Below are 21,530 nucleotides of genomic sequence, written 5' to 3' on the forward strand. Positions count from 1 at the left end.
ACGGTAAGGCGAGCGACGACCTTCAGCGGAAAGCTTCCCGACTCAGGCTGTCGCCTCGCCTCACCCTCTGACTTGCCTGCCACTTGTCATCGCCTCGCCCTAACATCAGTCAACACGGCCTCTGACAGACCTTGGGACGTGTCCAGAGCTCGCCGTATGAGGCGACAGTTGAAGAGCAAACCACCAAATTGAGCGGATGCGAGATTGCCTGTGGACCAAGACTCTGGCAGACCGCCTCCTATTGATTCGTATTGGCCTTATTGCTTCCAGATATTGAACATCGGACATGAGAGATGCAGGATCTCGGATTCTGGCCCTCGTCCCTATTTCTCGCGCCGATTTACCCTGTGTGGCACCGTCCAGACCCCTGGCGCCCTAGCGTAGGATGCCGGGGACCCTCCCCAAAGCCTTCATGCGCTCCGCGAAATCCAGTGGGCCATGGGAAATTTGTTCATTCTGGTCCAATTTCGGGCGCAAAAGCACCTCTCCGCGGTCCCATAGATACGGGAGTGCGGCGTCAACCGGGGACGGAAGACGGGTCCCGAATGGGCATCCGCCGAGCCACTTCCATCTTCGGATCGGATCAGCGGTCAGTTGCGCATCGAGCTTCACTTCACGTTGCCCGTGCTGCTGAACGAGTGCTTTCGACGTTGTTGCGACAGTCGAGCTTGCCCTGCTCGCTTTAGTCTTGCTGCAGCAAAATGGACGGCGTCAGTCCGCAAGGCTACTGCAAGGCGACCAAGTAGACGGACTTCTGCCGGCACCTGTCCTACCTTGGTGTAGCTGAGGGTAGTCAAGGTAGGGTTGGACAAAGAGCAAGGCAACTCAATCGGTGTACCAGTCGGTTGCGGTGGACCCTTGGATTTAAATCTCCGGCGCATGTTTCTCTTGGACCAACAGGAACAGCGGACGAGAACCTGCTGGTTTGGGGTGAGAGTTGAACCGAATACCGGTAAGCTTGTACAAAGCAATCAGATGCTTGTCGCTGAAGGGGACCCTGGTGGTCCGAACTATGACTATGTCCTCAGATTGGACATATTGCGGAAGGTTGAGAAGATTCCTGGCTGCTTCTTAAATGATGGCATTTGGGGGCCTGGCTGGGGAAGTTTTGCCGAAAACACCTGTCAGCTTGAAGGATAAGCTTGCTTCTGCGGTAGGCTTCGACGAGGTTGGCTGACCACCAGAACAGGTCGCCGCTCTCCTGGCTGCTCTCCAAATCATACCTCTAGTTGCAATGGCTTGGCCGAAGGACAGAGAAGGCAAAAGAATTGAATCACAGCATGCCTCTCCACAACATGCGGGCCCTGGGGCAATTGCTGCAAGTACTGCCGATGTCGTTGTTGAAGTATCCAATCGGGAGAGTTGTGGTCACAGCAAGCGAACTTGCCGACACATTGAGCAAACTGCATCGGCAAGTGACCTGCTTGATCGCGGCGAGACGAATTTGGCATGAGATCTTTTGATATCCAGGCCATCTGGTTTGGACCAGCATCCGGAGGCTCCGTGTAGAGTGGCCGTAGGTGCCGAGATCTTTGTCGCATTTCGGCTCCCAGTGGCTCCACGAACACGCACATCAGCGGGTGGACACTGGATCAATGCTGCCTTGGCTGGGATCCCATCGCAGGCATTTTGCGGGGGAAGAGTCATTTCATTTCCCTGATAGGCCGGTGTTGTGGTCACCGCCTGGGCAGATCACACAGGATTCCGGTCGCGAAGCAAGTGCATGTTTTTGTGTGTTGATCGTTGTCATGTTTTTTTTTTTTTTTTTTTTTTTTTTTTTTTTTTTTTTTTTTTTGCGTGTGCAGCAGGTGCTTGTGGCTGGCCAGCCAGTCATGGCCAGGCATCTGGGCGATTGTGTTTGATAAGGCCATATTGCGATGATATCGACATGAGATGGGGGATGGGAAAAGAAAATGCACAGAAGCTGCAACACGGCGTTCCGTGCAGGGGTGTTGTCAGTCACCCCCGTCGGTGGAAGCCCGTGCCCTGTGGCTGCCCATCAATGTACCTGCCATGTCTAACACTATCGCGTGGATCCTTCCTCTGGATGACATTTCATCTTCACCTCCTCTTGGTACGTACCTCGCCCAGCTCAATGCCTGGCGACAGGGCCTCACCGACCGCCTTTCGGCTTTCGTCCCAAAGTGGCCGGCTGCCCCTTCTTGCTGGAGCATCGGGGAGCGTGGAGTTTATCAGCAACTGTCTGCTAGCGGCAGGAACAGCCCAGCTGTCAACCTCCATTCATCTCAAGTTGGTGCGATGCTAGTGTACCTCATGCACTCCGTAGTGTTTAAGAGAGACAGACAGACAGACAGAGAAAAAGCAACAGCTTGAAAAAAAACAACTCCAACGTACGTAGAGCAATCAAGTGAGAGCCACCGTTTGGTCATTACGGTTGTTAAAATATATGGTAATCACGACACATCAGACCTACCATTCCGTCATTCGGTGAGGAAGCTACCTGGCGGTCCCCTCTCAACCACCCTGGGCGTCTCTCCTTCCCCAAACCCCTGCCTGCCTCATGCTTCTGCAGACACACAACAGGCAAGTACCCACCGGCCGCACCGCCACACCTGCCCATTCGACACTCCCGTAAAGGTAGCTAAGGAAGGTACCTGCCGCTACCTACCGCTAGACACTGACCACGGCCTCCCAGGCTGTGGGCCGCACCTGCTGTTCGGTGGGTTTGCGCCTCGCTTACCCTCGTCCCTCGTTCCCCCCTGCTCACCAGAAAAAAAATATTTGTACATATTTCAGGTCGCGGCTCGGCTTCCCTTCCTCTCTCCCCTTTCCTCCACATCACAACTTCAAGATCCTGTGTCACCGCGCAACGCAAAGTCGTCTGTCAACCTCTCTCAAGCTTTCTAGGGCACCAAGCTACCCTAAAATCCCCCCCTCCATTGTTTCAGAGTTCAACTTCACCGAACTTCCAATCCACCCAAGCAACCGAACCGTCGTTCCTGTCACCAGGTCCTAAGTTCGTCCGCACGTCATCTGTTATCACGCACCTCATCCTGCACGCAGCCTACAATCAACCTCAAGCCTCTTCTTCATCCCAGCCTAAACACCGCCAAGATGTCTGCTGCCGTCGAAAAGGTTTCCGAAGCCGTCAATGACGTTACCAACGCTCTGAGCAATGCCTCTATCACCGACAAGGCCGCCGATAAGCCTGCCGCCAACAACGATGCCGTCCTCGCCAGCGCTGCTGAGGGACGCCGTCTGTACATCGGCAACCTGGCCTACGCGACAACTGAGGGGGAGTTGAAGGAGTTCTTCAAGGGTTACCTTGTGTAAGTCGCCTTTTTTTCCTTCGTGTTTTCCGAACCCAGGTGTCGTCATGCCACCGGGAGCCCACTCGAGCTTCGGGCGGTCAGTCGCACCTGCCTACCCCAAGCACCAGCCACGACATATCCTCCGAACCACGGCGCGGCTTTCACGTCGCTGCCTGTCTGCGGACCAGGAGAGTCATCATGCTGCACCCGTCTGGAGTCTGCATGGCCCCATGGGCTGTCGCCTTGCCTTGCAGACCGCCTCTCTTCATCTTCAATGTCACGATGTTGCCCCGTGGCCTCTCCTCCCTGACCAGCCCCGCAAAATTCCACCCACTTGCGTCACGCGTGCCAGCTCATACTGACCCGCCTTTTTTCACAGCGAGTCCGTCTCCATTCCCAAGAACCCTCGCACCGACCGACCTGTTGGCTACGCCTTCGTCGACCTCTCTACCCCCACCGAGGCCGAGCGCGCCATCTCTGAGCTTAGCGGCAAGGAGATCCTGGAGCGCAAGGTCTCCGTTCAGCTTGCCCGCAAGCCTGAGCCTGCTGGAGAGAAGACCGAGGGTGCTAACGGAGAGGGCGCTGGTGAGGGTAACCGCCGCAGACCATCTGGCCGTGGCCGTGGACGTGGCCGTGGCCGCGGTGGTCGTGGCGCCCGTGGTGGCCGCGTGAGTCACCCCCGAGGAACATCATACCCCGTGATATCGTTACTAACATCTGATCAGGAGGAGGGTGCTGAGGGTGCTGCCGCCCCTGTTGATGCTGCCGCCGAAGTCCCGCCTACCTCTGAGGTTCTGCCTTTGACCGACGCCACCAACAAGAACACTACTGACGCCGCCAAGACCGAGAAGCCTGCTCAGGCTCGTGCTCCCCGTGAGCGCCGTGAGCGTGGCCCCCCGGCCGACGGCATCGCCTCCAAGACCAAGGTCATGGTCGCTAACCTTCCCTACGACCTGACCGAGGAGAAGGTCAGTCATCTATCCGTAGCAACTTGCATTGCATCTGGCTAACAATCCCATAGCTGAAGGAGCTCTTCGCCGCCTACGAGCCTTCTTCTGCCAAGATCGCTCTGCGCCCCATCCCCCGCTTCATGATCAAGAAGCTCCAGGCCCGCGGCGAGCCCCGCAAGGGACGTGGCTTCGGCTTCGTCACCCTCGCCACCGAGGAGCTTCAGCAGAAGGCCGTCAACGAGATGAACGGCAAGGAGATTGAGGGTCGCGAGATCGCTGTCAAGGTCGCTATTGACAGCCCTGACAAGACCGATGAGGAGGCCAACGCTCCCAAGGAGGAGACCAAGGCCAACGGCACCTCGGAGGCTGCTCCCGCCGCTGATGCTGCCGCTACCCCCGCCGCGGCTGCCCCTGCTGCTGCTGCGGCTCCCGCTACCACCACCGCCTAGATATAGGCGAAACAAAAAAACCACCCAGCCCCGGCATGGCATCTCTGAGCCAGCTTTCAGAGATGTCGCCTTTACGAGCTTCATGATGCGGTATCTGTTACGACGATTTCCCCCTTTTTGGAAGTGCCCCTGAAAAAGGTGGCCATTGCATCTACGTCTTGCTTTCTCCAGACTCGTTCTCGGTAGATAGGCCAGACCGGATGTGCAGCGCTGCCATCATCACTAAATTAATACACACGATCTCACCGACGACCTCTCTCTGCATCTGTTACCTACCTCCCGTTTTCTCCGTCACCCTTTGCTGGGTTGTACATTAGCTTTCGCGCGAGGCGGTCTGGAAGGAAGAGGAAAAGTTCGGCGCAAAACGAATAAAATCGGGTAGCTTTTTGCAGTTAATGGAAATGGTGCCAACCAAATGCAAGTAATTGTGCCATGCCGTGCCTGTTTGCGAGTCCGGTGAAATAAGGTTGTAAAGCGTATCCGGAGTTCGCGTCCGTCTGAACGTCGGACAGAGTGCCGTCTCCGCATGATGGGTTCTGCGGATACCTGACCTGGTGTTCCTGGGTTGGGCTACCTTGGGTGGAATCGGTGTCGGTTTCAGTGGCGCTTGTCAGTGTTTCGAGGGCTGTCATTGGTGGCGGCAAAGGGGCCCAAAAGCCAAGTGTCCCAGAGGCAGTCTGGACCTGTCGAGAGTCCCCCCGATGCTCCAGCCTTCGGCAGTCCCCATGAAATAAACCCCCTGTCTTGTCTTGTGGCCGTACTCGGCGAGTCTGCATACGTTAATTGTTGCCATTCATCCAAGACAAGACGCCACCAGTAGGAGAGAAGACAGCGAAAGAAATCCTCGTTTTGGGCGCCACAGTGACTTGAAAGTTGAGGCTCAGCTCGCGTATGGCCCCCCCTTGTCCAAAGAGGTCAATTGCACTACCACCCGACCTAAATTAACAGCAGGGCCAGCTGTCTACGTCCGCCCAGACTCCCGTCCCCCTGGTCTGCAGAAACCACGACCCCTTATCGGCATCCAACACCCACGAGCCCCTCCACAATTCTCGCTGCGACAACCTCGAACATACCTCAACCCGCGCGGCCTAGCCGTCCGTCAAATTGCCTGCACTCCTCCCCCGCGCCGCTTGAAATCCTTCCACGATGGCTTCCAAGGCCATGTGGGAGGTCGACCCCGAGACGCGAGCCAAGGTGAGTCCTTTTTCGACACCGTTTGCCGTCTTGCGATTGCGCGGCTCCTCGCTGACCCTTCTGTCCTCGTAGCTGGCCGCGATTCAAAAGGAGGCCAAGAACAACGTCTGCTGCGACTGTAACGCCCCGTCTCCGCAATGGGCCTCCCCAAAGTTTGGCGTGTTTATCTGCCTGTCATGCGCCGGTGTTCACAGAGGCCTCGGTGTGCACATTTCGTTCGTGCGCAGTATTTCCATGGACGCCTTTAAGCAGGTCGAGATCGAGCGGATGCGCCTCGGTGGCAATGAAAACTGGCGCAACTTCTTTGAGCAGCACGAGGATACCAAGATGAGGGGCGTCTCATGGGACGACGCGACTATTGCCGAGCGATACAGCGGAGAGGTGGGTGAGGAGTGGAAGGACAGGCTCACGGCCAAGGTTGAGGGCAAGGAGTACGTTCCCGGAGAGAAGAAGGCCGCGCCCGCTCCGGCTGCCGCCAAACCCGTCAGCAGGACCGGCACGCCGCTGAGCGGCACCAACAGCCGCTCGGCCAGTCCCGGCAGGAAGGTTAAGGTCGACGACAAGTACTTCTCCAAGCTCGGTGCCGAAAACGCCTCAAGACCCGACAACCTGCCGCCGAGCCAGGGCGGCAAGTACGCGGGCTTTGGTAGCTCGCCGATGCCCGAGAAGAACGAAGCTGGCATGCCGACAGTCGACGACCTGCAGAAAGACCCCATGGCCGCGCTGAGCAAGGGCTTCGGCTGGTTCACGAGCACCGTCTCCAAGACGGCCAAGACGGTCAACGATGGCTACATTCAGCCCACAGCGAAACAGGTGGGTGATTCTTCTACTTCTGGAATTCCGTGTCCTCCGGCGCCGGCCCGGACGAAGACGTCAGGACTAATACGTCGCCCCCCAGCTGGCTGAATCCGACTTTGCGAGACAAGCTCAGGTCGCCGCCGGCAACGTCGGCCGCGCAGCGCAGCAGGGTGCCCGCAACGCCCATGATGGCTTCAACCGATTTGTCGAGGGCGGTCCTAATACCCAAGGCGGCCAGGGATCAAGACAGGCGCCCTTGGACGAGAGCAAGAAGGACTTTTGGGACAGCTTCTCGAACCTTGCGGACCAGAGGCAGACAAACAGCGGCAGCTCCATCGGCACATCGGCTATGGGCAAGAAGACCGGCGGAGCTGCGGCGCCCGCAACGAAGAAGGACAACGATGGCTGGGATGACTGGTGAGTGATGCTGAAGAAGTGAATTGGGGAGTTGAGTAAGCGGTTATCGTGCTTTGGCAGGCCTGCATAACGTAGAGTATCATTTTGCTGCAATATCAAATTGTTTGGAAACAGGAATTTCCTCATTTTGCCTTGGACAGGATTGGAGGCTCGGCGTATCATTTTGCTCATTTTGCGGCGGAGAATGTCTCCCTCACAGCGGGTTCATCAAAAGCAACGCATATATCTGAAAGCCGAATCTTCAAGAAAAAACGACGCACCTTCGGGATTCTGTTACCGCAGGTCAAGTCGGCGTCTTTGCTCTGAATCACCGAAAAGGGTTAAGTGGAGCGGTGACCCGAGGTTAGCCGGTATCGCTGCACGGAGGTCCCATTTTCCCCAGTGACGACACGGCCACGGGCGACTCTGAATCTGAGCTCCCACCTCCAATTCCCGTCTTCAATCCCACCCCACCCCCGACGACAGCAACACCATCAACTCTCCGAGGCCATTGTACAAGCCAACAGAGAGTCCCAAAATGTCCGCTCTCAGAATCCTCGTCCCCGTCAAGCGGGTTATTGACTACGCTGTAAGTTTCGACTACCCCACGAGCCGCAATGGGCCGCAGAGATTTGGCTTGTGATCCGACGACCGAGCTGACACCCGGAATCCGAAAAAACACAGGTCAAGCCCCGAGTCAACAAGGCCCAGACGGGCGTCGAGACGGCCGGAGTCAAGCACTCGATGAACCCCTTTGACGAGCTCTCGGTCGAGGAGTCGGTGCGCATCCGCGAGAAGAAGCGCGCGCCCGGCGGCGTCGAGGACATCACCGTCATCTCCGCGGGACCCCCCAAGGCCGTCGACGTGCTGCGGACGGCCATGGCCATGGGCGCGGACCGCGCGATCCACATCGAGACCAAGGAGGGTGACGACCTCGAGCCGCTGTCGGTGGCGAAGCTGCTGCACAAGGCCGCCGAGGAGCACAAGTCGAACCTGGTCATCCTCGGCAAGCAGAGCATCGACGATGACGCGAACCAGACGGGCCAGATGCTGGCGGGTCTCTTGGGCTGGTCGCAGGCGACGCAGGCGAGCGAGGTCAAGTTTGGGGAGGGCGATACGGTCAGCGTCACGCGCGAGGTTGACGGTGGCGTCGAGACCGTCAAGGCGAAGCTGCCGCTCGTCATCACGACAGACCTGAGGTTGAATGAGCCGCGGTACGCCAGCTTGCCGAATATCATGAAGGCGAAGAAGAAGCCGCTCGAGAAGAAGAAGCTGGCAGACTACGGCATTGGTGTTGAGAAGAGGTTGAAGGTTTTGAAGGTTACTGGTGAGTTGTTGATTTTGGCTGTACGGGCACGTTTGGGTGGTTGTGCTAATAATTTTGTACAGAGCCTGCCCAGAGGCAGGGCGGCGGCAAGGTCGAGGACGTCAACGGGCTTGTTGCGAAGCTCAAGGAGCTTGGTGCCTTGTAAGGGGCGTGGCTTATTAGCCTGTACCAATATTAAAGAGCATTTTGCAATAGACTGGTTTGATCATGTGTTCCATCCATGTCTGAGCTATCTTGAGTATGTCTCTTTGGGGAATCATGTGTGAGCATGCTCATCTACAAGTCAAGGCAGTTCGGCCGTTACACGAATGCTCAACTTGTGTCGTTGTGATTCGGACATCTTGAGGGATGATGTTGACGAGGGGAGCACGGAGTACTTCATTCTCTCATGAAGCTTCCAAGACTTGTGGCAACATGCGCTGACAGGCGTTCTAGATTGGACAGAAAGTAAACTGATGGATGCGCCGATCTGGCCTAGTAGAGTAGTCCTCGGAAGTATCCACTGACAGAGCCGCGCATGAACAGGATATCGGATTACTCCAAAGCTTGTAAACTCTGTCAATAGTAATCAACTCTAATGTTGGGTTCGGCTGTCACCGGTCAGCCAGAAGTGCAACAGGCCCCGGATTGGACGTTGGTTGATGCAGCGTAAGGCGCTCGCTGGTGCCGTCTGTCGAAAGCTGCTCGGGAGCAACTCGGCGACCACATTGGGCGCGTGTCATGCATCTGTGTGGAAGTTGTAATCTACAGCAGGAGCATCACAGAGTCGGCGCGCCTTCCGAAAATCCACACGACCGCCGTGCCGGGACCCACACTGCCTCCCGCCTCACCTACGGTACTTATTCGAACTTCACCACCAGGCCTTTCAACCAGTTCAACGAAAACGGCGTGACCCAGTTGGTAAAAGCACACGTTCAAACAAATACCGCCAATAGGATATCTGGTGATCCTGGAGGGGCGCCCAGTTCGAGTCGTCTCTCGTCACGCGAGAGGGGGGCCTAGCAGTAGTAAGTCTTCCGTTCCGGTTTGTCTTTTATTAGTACTTTCTTTATTATTTCTTTTGCGTGTTTATGTCCCTCTAACGGCTTGGTTCTGCTGCGTTCGACCGAGGTCGACCTCACGATGTTCCATTCGCATATAGAAAACATGACAGAGCCGCTTCCTCACCACTCCCGCATAACCCAAGCCCTAGTTGGTCGCATCCTTTACCTGACTGTACGAAGTCCCTCCCGCAGCAGCGTCAAACTCCATCGCCTGGTCCAATCCAACGATGGAAAACAACTTGCGCGGCGTAAAGTCCGGCTGCGTCCCAACCACGCCCATCTCCTTCAACCTGGTCAACGAGTCTCGCATAGCCTCATACGCCGGGGCAATCGACGCAAACGGCACAATCATCATCCTGAAGCCGATGTCCTTCGCTTGCGCGGCAGTCCACGAGGGCGTCGACGCATGCTCCACCATGTTCAACAAGACCGGCGTCGGTGCAAGCGCCTTGCACGCCTCCCTGGCCTGCTCTTCGGTCCTCACACCCTCGAGGAAGGCGACGTCTGCACCGGCAGCGATGGCCGCTCTCAGTCTGTTCAGCGCCTCGTCGAACCCGTGCGTCTGCAGCGCATCCGTGCGGGCGATCACGACAATATCGGAACCAATCTTCTCGCGGGCGAGCTTCGCAGCCTTGATGCGCGCCGCGAACACCTCGACGTCGACGACTTCCTTGCCCGTCAGATGGCCGCACCGCTTCGTCTGCACCTGGTCCTCAATGTGCAGGCCAGCGACCCCCGACTGCGCGTACTGCGTCACCGTACGGGCGACCTGGTTCGGGCCGCCGTACCCGGTGTCCGCGTCCGCGACGAGGGGAACGGAGGGGTCCAGGGAGGCGAGCATCTCGGCGTGCGAGCGCATGTCATTGAGGGTGGCAAAGCCGAGGTCTGGAAGACCCAGGCGTGAGGCAGAAGTGCCTGCGCCGGTCTGTCGATGTTTAGCTGCTGAGACTGTGGACGAGGCAGGTAGGTTGTTTCTTACCATGTAGAGGCCGTCAAAGCCGACCCCGAGTGCGATCCTCGCGCTGAAGCCATCGTACACTCCAGGCAAAAGGATGAGGTCGTCTGTCGTCTTGAGACGGTTGCGGAGCCGTGTCGCGGCGGATACGTTGTCCGATGGCATTGTGACGTGAACCGGGTTGGGTGTGTGTGGTGTTTCGCAATGTGACGAACTCTCGAAAGGCGCGGTGTTTCTCGACGTCCGTTGTCCGCGTAATATCAGACGGAACGAGGGCCGCGGTTGCCGCTCGTGATCGACCCTCCTATTATACTGATTTATAACCTCCATGACGTGTTAGTCCATCATACCCACAAGGTGGGCTTCCCCCCTTTTTCCCTTCTCGCCTTTCGGGGATATCGGAGAGGCGCGACGGAGAATTTTCTGTCTGTTTCCACCTTTGAGCCACTTGTGAGCCTCATCAAAAGTTGGAGAATTGACGATGCGTGGAACGCCCTCGTTATTCCCGTGCTGTTTGCTCTACCAAGTGAAGAGGGTTCCATCCCGCATGCCCGCGTCCGCGGACCGCCATCGGCCGAGTTTATGTGGGCTTTCCGTCCGATCATTGCCCCCGGTGATCTTAACTCATTTTGACCCAGGACTAACATCTCTTTGGTCGAAGTTCCCTTTTTGACTTCCCTTCCCATCCAACACTCCCGCGGTCACAGCCGCAAAACATTCAAGGTTTAGAAAGAGGGTGAGAAATGCGATTATATAGACTTTGAGCCTGCAACACTTTTGCTTCCTCCCCCTCCAATACAAATGGACCAACGCACAACGATGGGGGAGTCTGGAGCCCGGTGCGTCCGAGAGGGCCAAGCTTCGTTATCGGCTCTTTGCTTTTTCTCGGCTTTTCGTTGCTTGTTTTGGGCAGATGGGCACAAGAATCCCATGTGGTCTTGAGGATTTGGATTTGTGAGAAGGTTGGATATAATACCGGGACGAACACTACCGTTTGGCTTTGGGGAGGGTGGCCTGCGTATGCTCCTTGACTCGATGTGCGGGTTCAGGACTGTGTACTCCAATACAGTACATTCCATCAACTTGACCTTTTCTTCATCTTATCGTCCACTACTTGTCCTTCAAAGCTGGGAGAGACGACACATACGACGGTACGGAGACGACTTGGACGGCATGGGCAGGATAAGTTTCGCCAGCAAAAATGTCTCGGTCGAGACGGTCGAGAAGGGCACAGTGGTCCCGGATTCACCACTTTCGCCAACCAGGCCGCCGGAGGAAATCGTCATGGAGCAGCCAGAATGGAGGGCCACCGAGAAGAGCCTCGTGAGGAAGTTGGACATGTCGTTGCTACCAGTGGTCTGGACATTGTACATGTTCAACTTTCTCGACCGGAACAACCTGGCGTAGGTCTCGCGCCGCCGTCAGTGGCAGGGTGGAAAGGAACTAACAAGAGGCTAGGCAGGCGAAATTGAACGGTTTCGAGAAGCACCTGGGCCTTGTGGGGAACCAGTTCAACACTGCTGTGTCGGTACTCAACGTCGGGTACGCACGCGCGAAACGTCCCGTTTGACACTTGTTGTGTATGGGTACTGACACGGAGTGCAGGTATATGACCGCACAGCTGCCGTCCAACATGCTCATAACACGGGTCCGGCCGAGCATATATATCCCCTGCTGCGTGATTCTGTGGTCATGCGTATCCGCTTCAACGGCCGCGGCTAAGGACTTTTCGAGTCTGGCGGTCATCCGAGTCTTCTTGGGCGTGGTTGAAGCGCCTTTCTTCCCGGGGGTTTGCCAGCCCACCTACCTAACCCCCTTAGACTCTTGCGTACTAAGACACGCTCTAGGTCATTTACATCCTGTCATGCTGGTACACCCAGAAGGAGCTCGCCTTCCGTACCGCGATCCTTTACTCTGGCATGCTCGTGGCCACCGCCTTCGCAGGGCTCATCGCCGCCGCCGTGTTCGCCCATCTAGACGGCGTCCGCGGGCTGGAGGGGTGGCAGTGGCTCTTCATCATCGAGGGGGCGGGCAGTTTCGCGTCGGCCTTCACCGCGCTTGCGTTTCTGCCGGATTACATCGGGAGTAAGACGGGGGTTTGCTCGTGGCTGATGAGCGAGGAGGAACTGAGGGTTGCGAAGATGAGGATGGACGCGGACCGGGTGTCGGTGCCGGAGGAGAAGGGGACAGTGTGGCATGGGCTAAGGCTTGCTGTTACAGACATCAAGACGTGGGGATTTGTGAGTGTTGATGACGACCGTTAGGTGATGTCGTTGCTGATCCTGTCGCGCAGGTCTGCTTGAATGTCTTTTTCCTCTCTTGTCACGGGCTGACGAGCTTCTTTCCTACGATCGTCCAGGGGTTCAAGCTGGGCTCGAACACGATCGCGCTCGTGCTCACGGCGCCGCCCTACCTCCTAGCCGCCGTCGTCAGCATCGGGGTCGCCATGTCCAGCGACAGGCGGGGCGAGCGCGGCCTTCACATCGTGGCCCCCTTGTGCGTCGCCATGATCGGGTACATCATCACGGCCTCGACAATCAACAGTCCCGTGCGGTACTTTGCCAGCTTCCTCTTCGTGCCGGGGGCATTCGCGCCGACGGGCTTGATCTTCAGCTGGGCCGCGAGCACGCTGAGCGCCACCCCCGAGAAGAGGGCCGCGGCGACGGCGCTTGTGTGTCTGCTGGCGCAGCTGGGGGGAATCTGGGGGCCTTACTTCTTCAGGCCGCAGGATAGTCCGCGCTACTTGCTGGCGTTTTGTCTGATGCTTATGTTCTCATGTCTGACGGTGGGCATGGTGTTTGTGATGAGGCTCGCGTTGAGTAGGGAGAATGGGAAGATAGTCGGGGAGGCGGAGGGGACGGGCAGGAGGGTGAGGTTGTACATGTTGTGATGGAGTTTTGTTTTGGGTCTGGCGTTTATGAGATGTGGGAAACGATGGGATGAATGACTTTGTCTGGAAGAAAGAGCAAGGCGTCCAGTCTTGAATTGTATGTAGCATACGCAACGGGGATCAGATTATCACTCTTTGAAGATTACGGCTTTTCCAGGTTGGAGGAGTTAATGGCGCTCATGTGAAAAATCCAAAACGACCTACGAGAACCACCCGCTCAGCGTCTCCGATTGAGCCTTTCTCAAGTACTTTGGTTGTGAAGGGTCATGTCAATAACTTGTCGGTCCAATACATGAACTTGAAAGAGTAAATGACTGCTTCAGTAGAAGACTCAGGAGTTCGTTTATCGATCAAGCAGAGCCCCAAGAGGATTAGTGGGACTCGAATGTCCGACAATAAAAACATTCAACTCCTCATCTTGTTGGGCATGCAACGCATGTCCATTTGGGAAATGGTTGGTTGAGTCAGTATTAGGTTGACGCAGGTCGTGTAGCGATGCAAGTCCTGTTGCTGTCTGCCATCTTGGCATGCGGCCAAGCGTCTCGGCTGGGCCTGCCCGACACGACAAGTGCCCACGTGATGCCATTCTATGGCACAGAAGCGCAGCCAGGGTGACATTTGTGTAGAGTCTCTTTGAACTCTGCGAAAGCCAGAAACAAAGCAAACATGGCAGAGGTAACCATTTCTCCATCATAGAGTTGGTTGCGTGCTGAAGCTTGTTAGATTGAGCGAGGAGAAGGACAGACGGGCGGTGGAGGGCGCAACCGGGGTTTCCGAGAGGTTGGCGCTGGCGGGTGTCTATTTCGAGACAAGGACAGCAGCGCGACTCGAGTCGGTGAGGAGAGGTTGTGAAAGGATTCAACTTGTTTGCTTCGTTTCTGGTTGGCAAGGGAGAGCTCGATAGGCCGGAGGCGGAGGGCGTCCCCGTCCGTCCGCCCCGTTTAGGCCGGTCAGAGTTCTAGGCCACATGCAGTTACGGCAGTTAGTGGACTATGCATTGTCAAGGTCGCAGACAGTTGGACGTTTTGCTTTGGAGTTTTGGATGGTGGGACTCGACTCCGAATACGGCCGGTTCATCAGAGACAGCCGTTTGGTTTGGCCACCGAGCCCACCGGTCTGGACGTTGCGTCAATTTCAGGACTCCAAAAGACACAAATTACACTTCCGAATACAGCAGAGTCGATCTTAGGGTTTGGGTTATTTTCCCACACACCAAATACCAGCTCAATGGCTCCCTCGCGTTCACGGCGGTGATGTAATGTCGGTCAATCAAACAGGGCTGATAAGAGCTGGGGGGGAGAAATACCACCCTAGGGGCCTAGGTATCTTAAGGTGTCTTACCTTATCCGTGAGGTCCTTGGGTATCAGATAGCTTAACGTGCGTGGCCAGCCAGGGAGAGAGGAGTTATGTAAGGCGTGATTTCTGGGCGGATTGTCTTAGCACATTGCCTCACGTCAAAGCCCCGCGATAACGACGACATCGGCGTGCGCGCCCTGACTGCGGGGCGGCGACATGTCCCTCATCTTCTGCCGTCCTTGGGGCCCTTGGGCGCGCTGTCTGGCGAGAGTTTCCCCTGCAGCGACTGCGACTCTTGCAGCGTCGGTCCCCATGGCCTCCCCGTCTTCCCCGTGGCGGGCGTATCACAGCGTTGGAACCCCACCAGAGCCAGCAAATTTGCACAAAGGGTCCAATGACAAGCTTTCCATTTATTTTCTTAAGCAGCCTCAATGTACCGTGTACTGGCTGCACGCCTGCAAATGTACGCTGCGAGTGACCTTGACCTTGACCATGACCTTGCCCGGGGACACTGGAGCTGTGTCCTGTCCCTGTCCAGTGTGTGTGTGTGTGACTCCTCCGCGCCGGTGCTCGTGCTCCTCTCTCTCTCTTATTTTTCTAGCCGATATCTACCTCCCCTTCACTCTCTCTCTTTTTTCCCTCCTCTCTCACCAACAAAAAAAATCCTGCACCATCTTGCAACATCCCCGTCACACAATATCTCCGGCCATAACCCCTCCGCCTCCAACATCTCGTTCAGAGAAAAATAAAACACCCCTCTTCTGATTGCACATTTGCAAAGCTGCCCTTATGAACGGGCGCCCGTCAGTCTTCACCTCTCAGGTAAGTTGCTGCTGCTGCCGATGATATGCAGCCGTTTTTTTGTCTCTCATCGTTTTCCCCTCCTGCGGCCGGGGGGTTTTGAGGTCACGGCCTTCGTGATACTCAACCCCGCCGGTCAAAACTCTGTCTCGTGCTCGTGGTCATAGCCCAATTGATTCAACCGGCGTCTACTTGCACCTTCTGCATTCTTCAATTTGTCCACAATGCCGCCGAATACCAGTCGCTGACTCGCTATCAATAGGATTACCTTTCAGGTTCGCTCGATGCCCTCTCCGCGGTTGACTCACCGCCCTCTGTCAACCAAAGACTAACCATGGCCAAACAGACCACTTGTGGAAGGCTTCCAGGGCCTAAAGGTCTCTTGACACAACCAGAAAAGCTACCTCGTACCAGACCTACCAACCGATAAACCACCATGTTCTCTCGATTGGCCACCCAATTCTCCAAGCCCGCGGTCAAGAGTGCCGCCGGGTTGAGCACCGGTTTCCGCGCTCAGACCCGATTCCTCTCCAAGCAGGCCACTGGCAGCAAGGGACGCAAAATGCCCTTCAACCAGACCCGCGCCACTGCCCCCGTCGCAAACCTCGACGCTACCTTCACCATCCGGGTGCGTAACCTCCGACGATCCACCGAAACGTCACTGTGAATCAGCGGTGGGCTAACCATGCACAATAGGATGGTCCAGTCTTCTCGGGCCGAGCCTTCGGAGCAAACTCCAACATCTCCGGCGAGGCTGTCTTCACCACCTCTCTCGTGGGATACCCCGAGTCCATGACCGACCCCTCCTACCGCGGCCAGATTCTGGTCTTCACCCAGCCCCTCATCGGCAACTACGGCGTCCCCTCCAACCAGCTTGATGAGTACAAGCTCCTCAAGTACTTTGAGTCTCCCCACATCCAGTGCGCCGGTGTCGTCGTCGCCGACGTCGCTGAGCAGTACAGCCACTGGACCGCCGTCGAGAGCCTGGGTAACTGGTGCGCTCGTGAGGGCGTCCCCGCCATCTCTGGTGTCGACACCCGTGCCATCGTCACCTTCCTCCGTGAGCAGGGTTCTTCCCTCGCTAGGATCACCATCGGTGACGAGTACGACGCCGACGAGGACGAGAGCTTCATCGACCCAGGCCAGATCAACCTGGTCAAGCGCGTCAGCACCAAGGCTCCCTTCGTTGTCGAGTCCCCCGGTGCCAAGTACCACGTCGCCCTGATCGACTGCGGTGTCAAGGAGAACATCCTCCGCAGCCTCGTCAGCCGTGGTGCCTCCGTCACCGTCTTCCCCTACAACTACCCCATCCAGAAGGTCGCCTCCAACTTTGACGGTGTCTTCATCTCCAACGGACCTGGTGACCCGACTCATTGCCAGGACACCATCTACAACCTGGGCCGCCTGATGGAGACCTCTCCCGTCCCCATCATGGGTATCTGCCTCGGCCACCAGCTTCTTGCTCTGGCCGTCGGTGCCCGCACCATCAAGCTCAAGTACGGAAACCGAGCCCACAACATCCCCGCTCTCGACTTGACCACTGGTCAGTGCCACATCACCAGCCAGAACCACGGTTACGCCGTGGACGCCTCCACCCTGCCCAGCGAGTTCAAGGAGTACTTTGTCAACCTGAACGATGGCAGCAACGAGGGCATGATGCACAAGACCCGCCCCATCTTCTCCACCCAGTTCCACCCCGAGGCCAAGGGCGGCCCGATGGACAGCTCCTACCTCTTTGACAAGTACCTCGAGAACGTCCAGCTCTTCAAGGAGAGTGAGAAGATCTACAAGGACAACCGCCCCACGCCCCTCATGCTGGACATTCTCAGCAGGGAGCGTGTGGGTGTCGAGCCCACCACCCTGGCTGCGGCTGCCTAAGTTTGTTGCGCTGTGGATTAGCTCGTTCTTGACTTTCATGGGATTTGCGGTGTCGTAGCAGGTATAAATGGGTTTTCGTCATGGGAAGCTAGTGATGGTTCCTCTTTTTTATTTACAGTTGATAACATAGCCCCAAAAGTAGCTATTATTCCTAAATTGATGCAAAAAAGGCACTTCATTTGGAAATAACAACGTCGTTCCGTCCAGTGAATATGCTACAAGTGCACTGTGACGATTATTCCCTACAAGGCCGCTTGTGTTGACTATCATCGATATAAAATCCGATTCCCTCTTTTAGACATCTGACGAAAAAGGACAGCCCAAGAGACTGCCGCGAATTCACAACCCGATGAAAATTTATGGACGAGGACAGGGAAACACGTACCCACAGACCTGCAAGCTGAATTCTCCCTGGATCGCACTCAAATCATCAGCCTGCTACCTAGGCTAACACGCCAATGGAGGACAAATCTTGAGGCAGGCCCCTCTCTGGCTAGCCGATAGACGCTTGCCAAGCCATATATGAGTTGAATTTGAAAGCGATATGCGAGCTCGTTGAAGATGTTCGATTAGCGTCTCATCCATCCACTATTCGGCTCTGTCTGCGGCGCCCCCCCTTCCTCGGCAGAGAAGGAGATTACGCCCAGCATGACATCACAGAAAGTTTCAAAGGTTCAGTTTAATGTCTTCTTGAATGTTCTACTTTTGGGAGAATGAAATCAAAATCCTCCTGTATGGTGAAGCCCGCGGGTAAGGCGGGCAGTGGTATCGCAGCGTCTCTCTCTATGGTGTCAAAAAAGGGGTCTTGTTGGGAAAAGCAATCTACAGCTTCGCGCATGCCATGGAGGCACCCGACGCTGGGCATTAGAGAGAAATTCAAATAGCCATCCTGCCCACCTCATTTCCAGTTTTCCCCGTCCCACCCTTGCCCTGTGCTTCGAAAGCGATGCTTGGCGATGTCGTGTTTGTATCCTGCCGCTTGCGTCGCTGACGTTTTGCATCTTTTTGTCCCCAAGTTTTCCTACACTTCATATACATGCTGGATAGGATTCGACTTGCGCGCCAAGTCCTGATCCAAAACCCTTCGCCCATCTCTTTGATATTGTTACGCTGCTAAGAATACTCAGTGCGTCTCGAGGTTCGCAGCCCGCTGAGCTACTCCGGAGACCTTAGGGGACCTGAGTCGATGAGCGCCGACAAGGACCAAACCACTTTGAGGGCTACCCTTAGTGTCGTCTGGGACGACTGTATCCACGGTTGCCTTTCCTGTAAAAGCCACCGTCATTGATACCTGGGATATATCTGTCGCCCATGAGACGATTGTTTTAGTATCGTCTCTCACGATCGTCGCTGCGCGAGCCGAAGGTTCCACGGTCGCCTTGCCTGTAAGGGCCGCCCTCATTGATACCCGGGAGGTACCTATCGCTTAGGGGACGAGGGTTGCGACGACCATTGCCACCGCCGCCGCCGCCGCCGCCGCCGTTTCTTCGATTGCGGCGAGGGCCTGATCCGCGGTGGGGTCCGCTGTCGAAGCCCCGTCTGCGTTGCGCATCTCTCTCTCTGTGCGGTGGGCGAATGCCGACAAAGACTTCTTGGCCGCGGTCGACGAAACTATCGCCTTGCTCGAAAGTGTAGCGGTTGATCTCGGTCTCGGGGCCCATGTCGCGCTTAAGGTCTTGGGTGTAGAATGAACGCATGTTGCGGATTCGTCTGCTGGCCAGATCGTCGGAGACGGGCTGGAATGTGATCGGAGGGTTCTTGCGCGTCGTTTGGACAGGGCCTCCTGGGAAGTTTTGGATCTGACGAGAGCCTCTGCCTCCAGGGCCGCGGGGCGGGTCCCGGTCTCCTCTGGGTCCAAGGGGCGCTCCCTCTGTGCCTCTGGCCCGGGGTCCCAAAGGAATCGCGTTCACGTCCTTAACAGCGGGCCCCGAAGGGATAGGTCTGGTAGGTTCGGGGGCGGCTAGCGCGGGCGGAGGCGCGGTGCCCGAATCCAGGCGGGCAACGACGAACCCATCGTCCTCACGATCGAAAATGACCTCCCAGCGAGCTCCTCTCCGGCTCTGTCCCTGAGTCTCTTCCTCGTCAATCCACTCACGAACCTTCTCGGGAGGAACAAAGTCCACCCAAAGTGGCTTGCGCTCACGCTCATCGGGCCAGATGACGTCATGTAAGGCGTTGCGGACGCGAGAAGCCTGAGATGTGGTTTTGAAGACCGCAAAAGCATGAGTCCTAATCTGGTCGACGAAGAACTCCTCGATATCGCCTTCGTTGGGATCGGTGCCGGCCGGAGTCGCAAGCTCAAGCAGATGAGCCTGAACCACGTTCTCGCGAAGAGGCCTCATGAAGTTCTTGATGTAAAGAGCTCTGGTTGCAGGGTGGACGGATGGCTGCACGTCGTGCTCATACTCCATAGCATTGCCTGCTCCCTGCCCGATAGGGGACTGTGTATCATTCGCGTCCTTGGGTTGGTCTGCGATGTCTGCTGATTCGGGAGCCGGGACAGAATCATCGGCAGCCGTAGTCGCGGGTTCATTCTGCGCCTCATCGTTTGTTGTCATTGCGACGTCTTCAACATCTCCCTTAGTCTCGGGTTCGTCCTGTTCCATGGGCTCGTCTTCAGGCTGGGGTACATTCTCGGAAACGGCCTTTGCATCATTGGCGATATCTTCGGCAAGACTGGTGTTCTCCACCAACGCGTCCTTGATGTTGCTGATGACCCCAGTCACGCCAGAAGGCTCTGAAGATTGCACTTCGTCGTCCTCTTGCGCCTTGAGGCGTTTGCGGGAGGCGTCCTCCAGGGGCTCGGCAGGGCTCTCTGAACGGCGCTTTCGCTTTTGAGCATCCTGAGCTATCTCGGCAGGCGCAGGAGGGGTTATTTCGGCCGAAGGCACGCCTTCTTGAAGTGCAGCCGGGGCATCTTGTTTATCGTCACTCTCGGTGGCTACCGCCGGAGCGTCGCTGTTGGTCTTTGAAATTGGGGAGGCAGACTCGGGCGCGGGCGCGGTTTCGGGTTCGGCAGGCGCAGCATCAGGTTCGGCATGCGCCGATTCCTTGGGGGCTTCGTCGACAGAAGCAGAGTCCGCAGACGGCTCCTCAGCTTCTATAGCCTGAGGTTCGGAAGTCTCAGTGGGCTCGGGTTCGGAGGCCTCCGCCTCGTTCTCGGCGGCTGCATTGCTGGCATCGTCTTCGGTGAGTCGCGAGACGAGGTCCTGCTTAAGGCCGGCTATGGCAAGCCCTCGCCGCTTCAACTCAGCCTTGAGTTGGACGACGGTTTGCTTGCTCCAGTCCTTCATCGTGAATAATTGCTGCGTCGCAACGAGTGTCGCATAGCTCGAATGCTAGATAAAATTGAAAAAGTGATATTGGGCGCGTGATCAGAGCGATATTTGCGCGTTGCCGATGTTGTTTGCGCGTGTTGCGATGTGTCAGGTTGGCGATGCTGAGCAGAAGGTGGACAACCGGGAAGGCAAGTCGTCGTTGGGTCGCTTCCAAGTTGAGCGCGTCGTCGCGACCTGAAAAATTGCCCCGTCATGCAAATCAGAGCCTCTCCACTGAGCTACTGGTACTTGGTACGCTAAGGTAGACAAAGTCGCTCTAGTGCAGGGGTTGCCTCCCACCCTCACAGTGATCGATCCCGTCTGGGAAGGATGTCATCTCTGCGCGCGGCCCCACAACTTTTCGCGCCGTCATCTGCCGGGAGATCAATCACGTGGTTCAAAGCGTTGACTTCGTCTCAAGTCTGGCATTTTGCGCGCCGCCCTATGCTTGAGCGCAATTTGAACATTTGCTTTGTTTTCTAGAGCTAGAGCTACGAATTTTTTTTTACACCTTGCTCTGATAATTTTGAACATGAGGAAAGAAGTGACAAGGGATACCCGATGGCTCCTGCTTCTTCTGTTCGCATCAACATGACTAAGCAAAGATCAGACGGTGAAGCCAGTTGAGCACGGGCCAGGTATCCATTCTAGCAGCGTGGCAGCATGGCGCCAGCCGCCAGCCGCCGTACCTTAGCTTAAATCTTGGAACCTGGGCTATTTTTTTGACCTCACCGCGTCGACATTAATTGAAAGGGAAATTCCAACGGCTTTTGTCTCGCGCCGTTTTCGTCGCGAACAATGCCACAGGCCCTTTGCGCCTTTCTGCTTTGCAACTTTCTGTTCAAGGGACAACAGAGCTCCGCCATCTCCCTGGCCTCCTGCCTTGCTGCGCGGTTTTGCCGCAGATGGTTGAGATAAAAATTGCTACAGATGAAGAAGCGACAAGTGTCGGCTCGACAAAGA

The 21,530-nt window shown here is 56.4% G+C and overlaps 7 protein-coding genes across 7 annotated transcripts; 5 read left to right on the top strand and 2 right to left on the bottom strand.

Moving 5' to 3' along the window:
* Nucleotides 1-3,075: 3,075 nt before the first annotated feature.
* tcg1 (Single-stranded TG1-3 DNA-binding protein) lies at nucleotides 3,076-4,671 on the top strand (the record flags this gene model as incomplete). Its single annotated transcript, XM_032033288.1, has 5 exons — nucleotides 3,076-3,290; nucleotides 3,652-3,940; nucleotides 3,998-4,063; nucleotides 4,115-4,240; nucleotides 4,294-4,671. 5 exons carry the CDS (start codon nucleotides 3,076-3,078, stop codon nucleotides 4,669-4,671), a joined length of 1,074 nt encoding a protein of 357 aa, XP_031887571.1.
* A 1,146-nt stretch (nucleotides 4,672-5,817) lies between these two features.
* GCS1-1 (ADP-ribosylation factor GTPase-activating protein GCS1) lies at nucleotides 5,818-7,084 on the top strand (the record flags this gene model as incomplete). The annotated part of the gene is made up of 3 exons (XM_032033287.1): nucleotides 5,818-5,865; nucleotides 5,938-6,678; nucleotides 6,764-7,084. 3 exons carry the CDS (start codon nucleotides 5,818-5,820, stop codon nucleotides 7,082-7,084), a joined length of 1,110 nt encoding a protein of 369 aa, XP_031887574.1.
* A 513-nt stretch (nucleotides 7,085-7,597) lies between these two features.
* On the top strand, nucleotides 7,598-8,531 carry etfB (Electron transfer flavoprotein subunit beta; the record flags this gene model as incomplete). Its single annotated transcript, XM_032033286.1, has 3 exons — nucleotides 7,598-7,648; nucleotides 7,744-8,386; nucleotides 8,449-8,531. The coding sequence occupies 3 exons, from the start codon at nucleotides 7,598-7,600 to the stop codon at nucleotides 8,529-8,531; spliced, it is 777 nt and encodes a 258-aa protein (XP_031887573.1).
* Nucleotides 8,532-9,574: 1,043 nt separating this feature from the next.
* Dml (2,3-dimethylmalate lyase) lies at nucleotides 9,575-10,549 on the bottom strand (the record flags this gene model as incomplete). The annotated part of the gene is made up of 2 exons (XM_032033284.1): nucleotides 9,575-10,354; nucleotides 10,409-10,549. 2 exons carry the CDS (start codon nucleotides 10,547-10,549, stop codon nucleotides 9,575-9,577), a joined length of 921 nt encoding a protein of 306 aa, XP_031887749.1.
* Nucleotides 10,550-11,557: 1,008 nt separating this feature from the next.
* CGGC5_v003925 (putative transporter) lies at nucleotides 11,558-13,274 on the top strand (the record flags this gene model as incomplete). The annotated part of the gene is made up of 5 exons (XM_032033283.1): nucleotides 11,558-11,787; nucleotides 11,843-11,926; nucleotides 11,990-12,173; nucleotides 12,232-12,624; nucleotides 12,678-13,274. The coding sequence occupies 5 exons, from the start codon at nucleotides 11,558-11,560 to the stop codon at nucleotides 13,272-13,274; spliced, it is 1,488 nt and encodes a 495-aa protein (XP_031887750.1).
* A 2,534-nt stretch (nucleotides 13,275-15,808) lies between these two features.
* CPA1 (Carbamoyl-phosphate synthase arginine-specific small chain) lies at nucleotides 15,809-17,250 on the top strand (the record flags this gene model as incomplete). The annotated part of the gene is made up of 2 exons (XM_032033282.1): nucleotides 15,809-16,000; nucleotides 16,069-17,250. The coding sequence occupies 2 exons, from the start codon at nucleotides 15,809-15,811 to the stop codon at nucleotides 17,248-17,250; spliced, it is 1,374 nt and encodes a 457-aa protein (XP_031887751.1).
* A 1,325-nt stretch (nucleotides 17,251-18,575) lies between these two features.
* On the bottom strand, nucleotides 18,576-20,543 carry THO1 (the record flags this gene model as incomplete). Its single annotated transcript, XM_032033281.1, has 1 exon — nucleotides 18,576-20,543. The coding sequence occupies one exon, from the start codon at nucleotides 20,541-20,543 to the stop codon at nucleotides 18,576-18,578; it is 1,968 nt and encodes a 655-aa protein (XP_031887752.1).
* Nucleotides 20,544-21,530: the final 987 nt, after the last annotated feature.

Source organism: Colletotrichum fructicola, assembly GCF_000319635.2.
Source record: "Colletotrichum fructicola Nara gc5 chromosome Unknown KSG_Nara_v1_contig02, whole genome shotgun sequence".
NCBI lineage: Eukaryota > Fungi > Ascomycota > Sordariomycetes > Glomerellales > Glomerellaceae > Colletotrichum > Colletotrichum fructicola.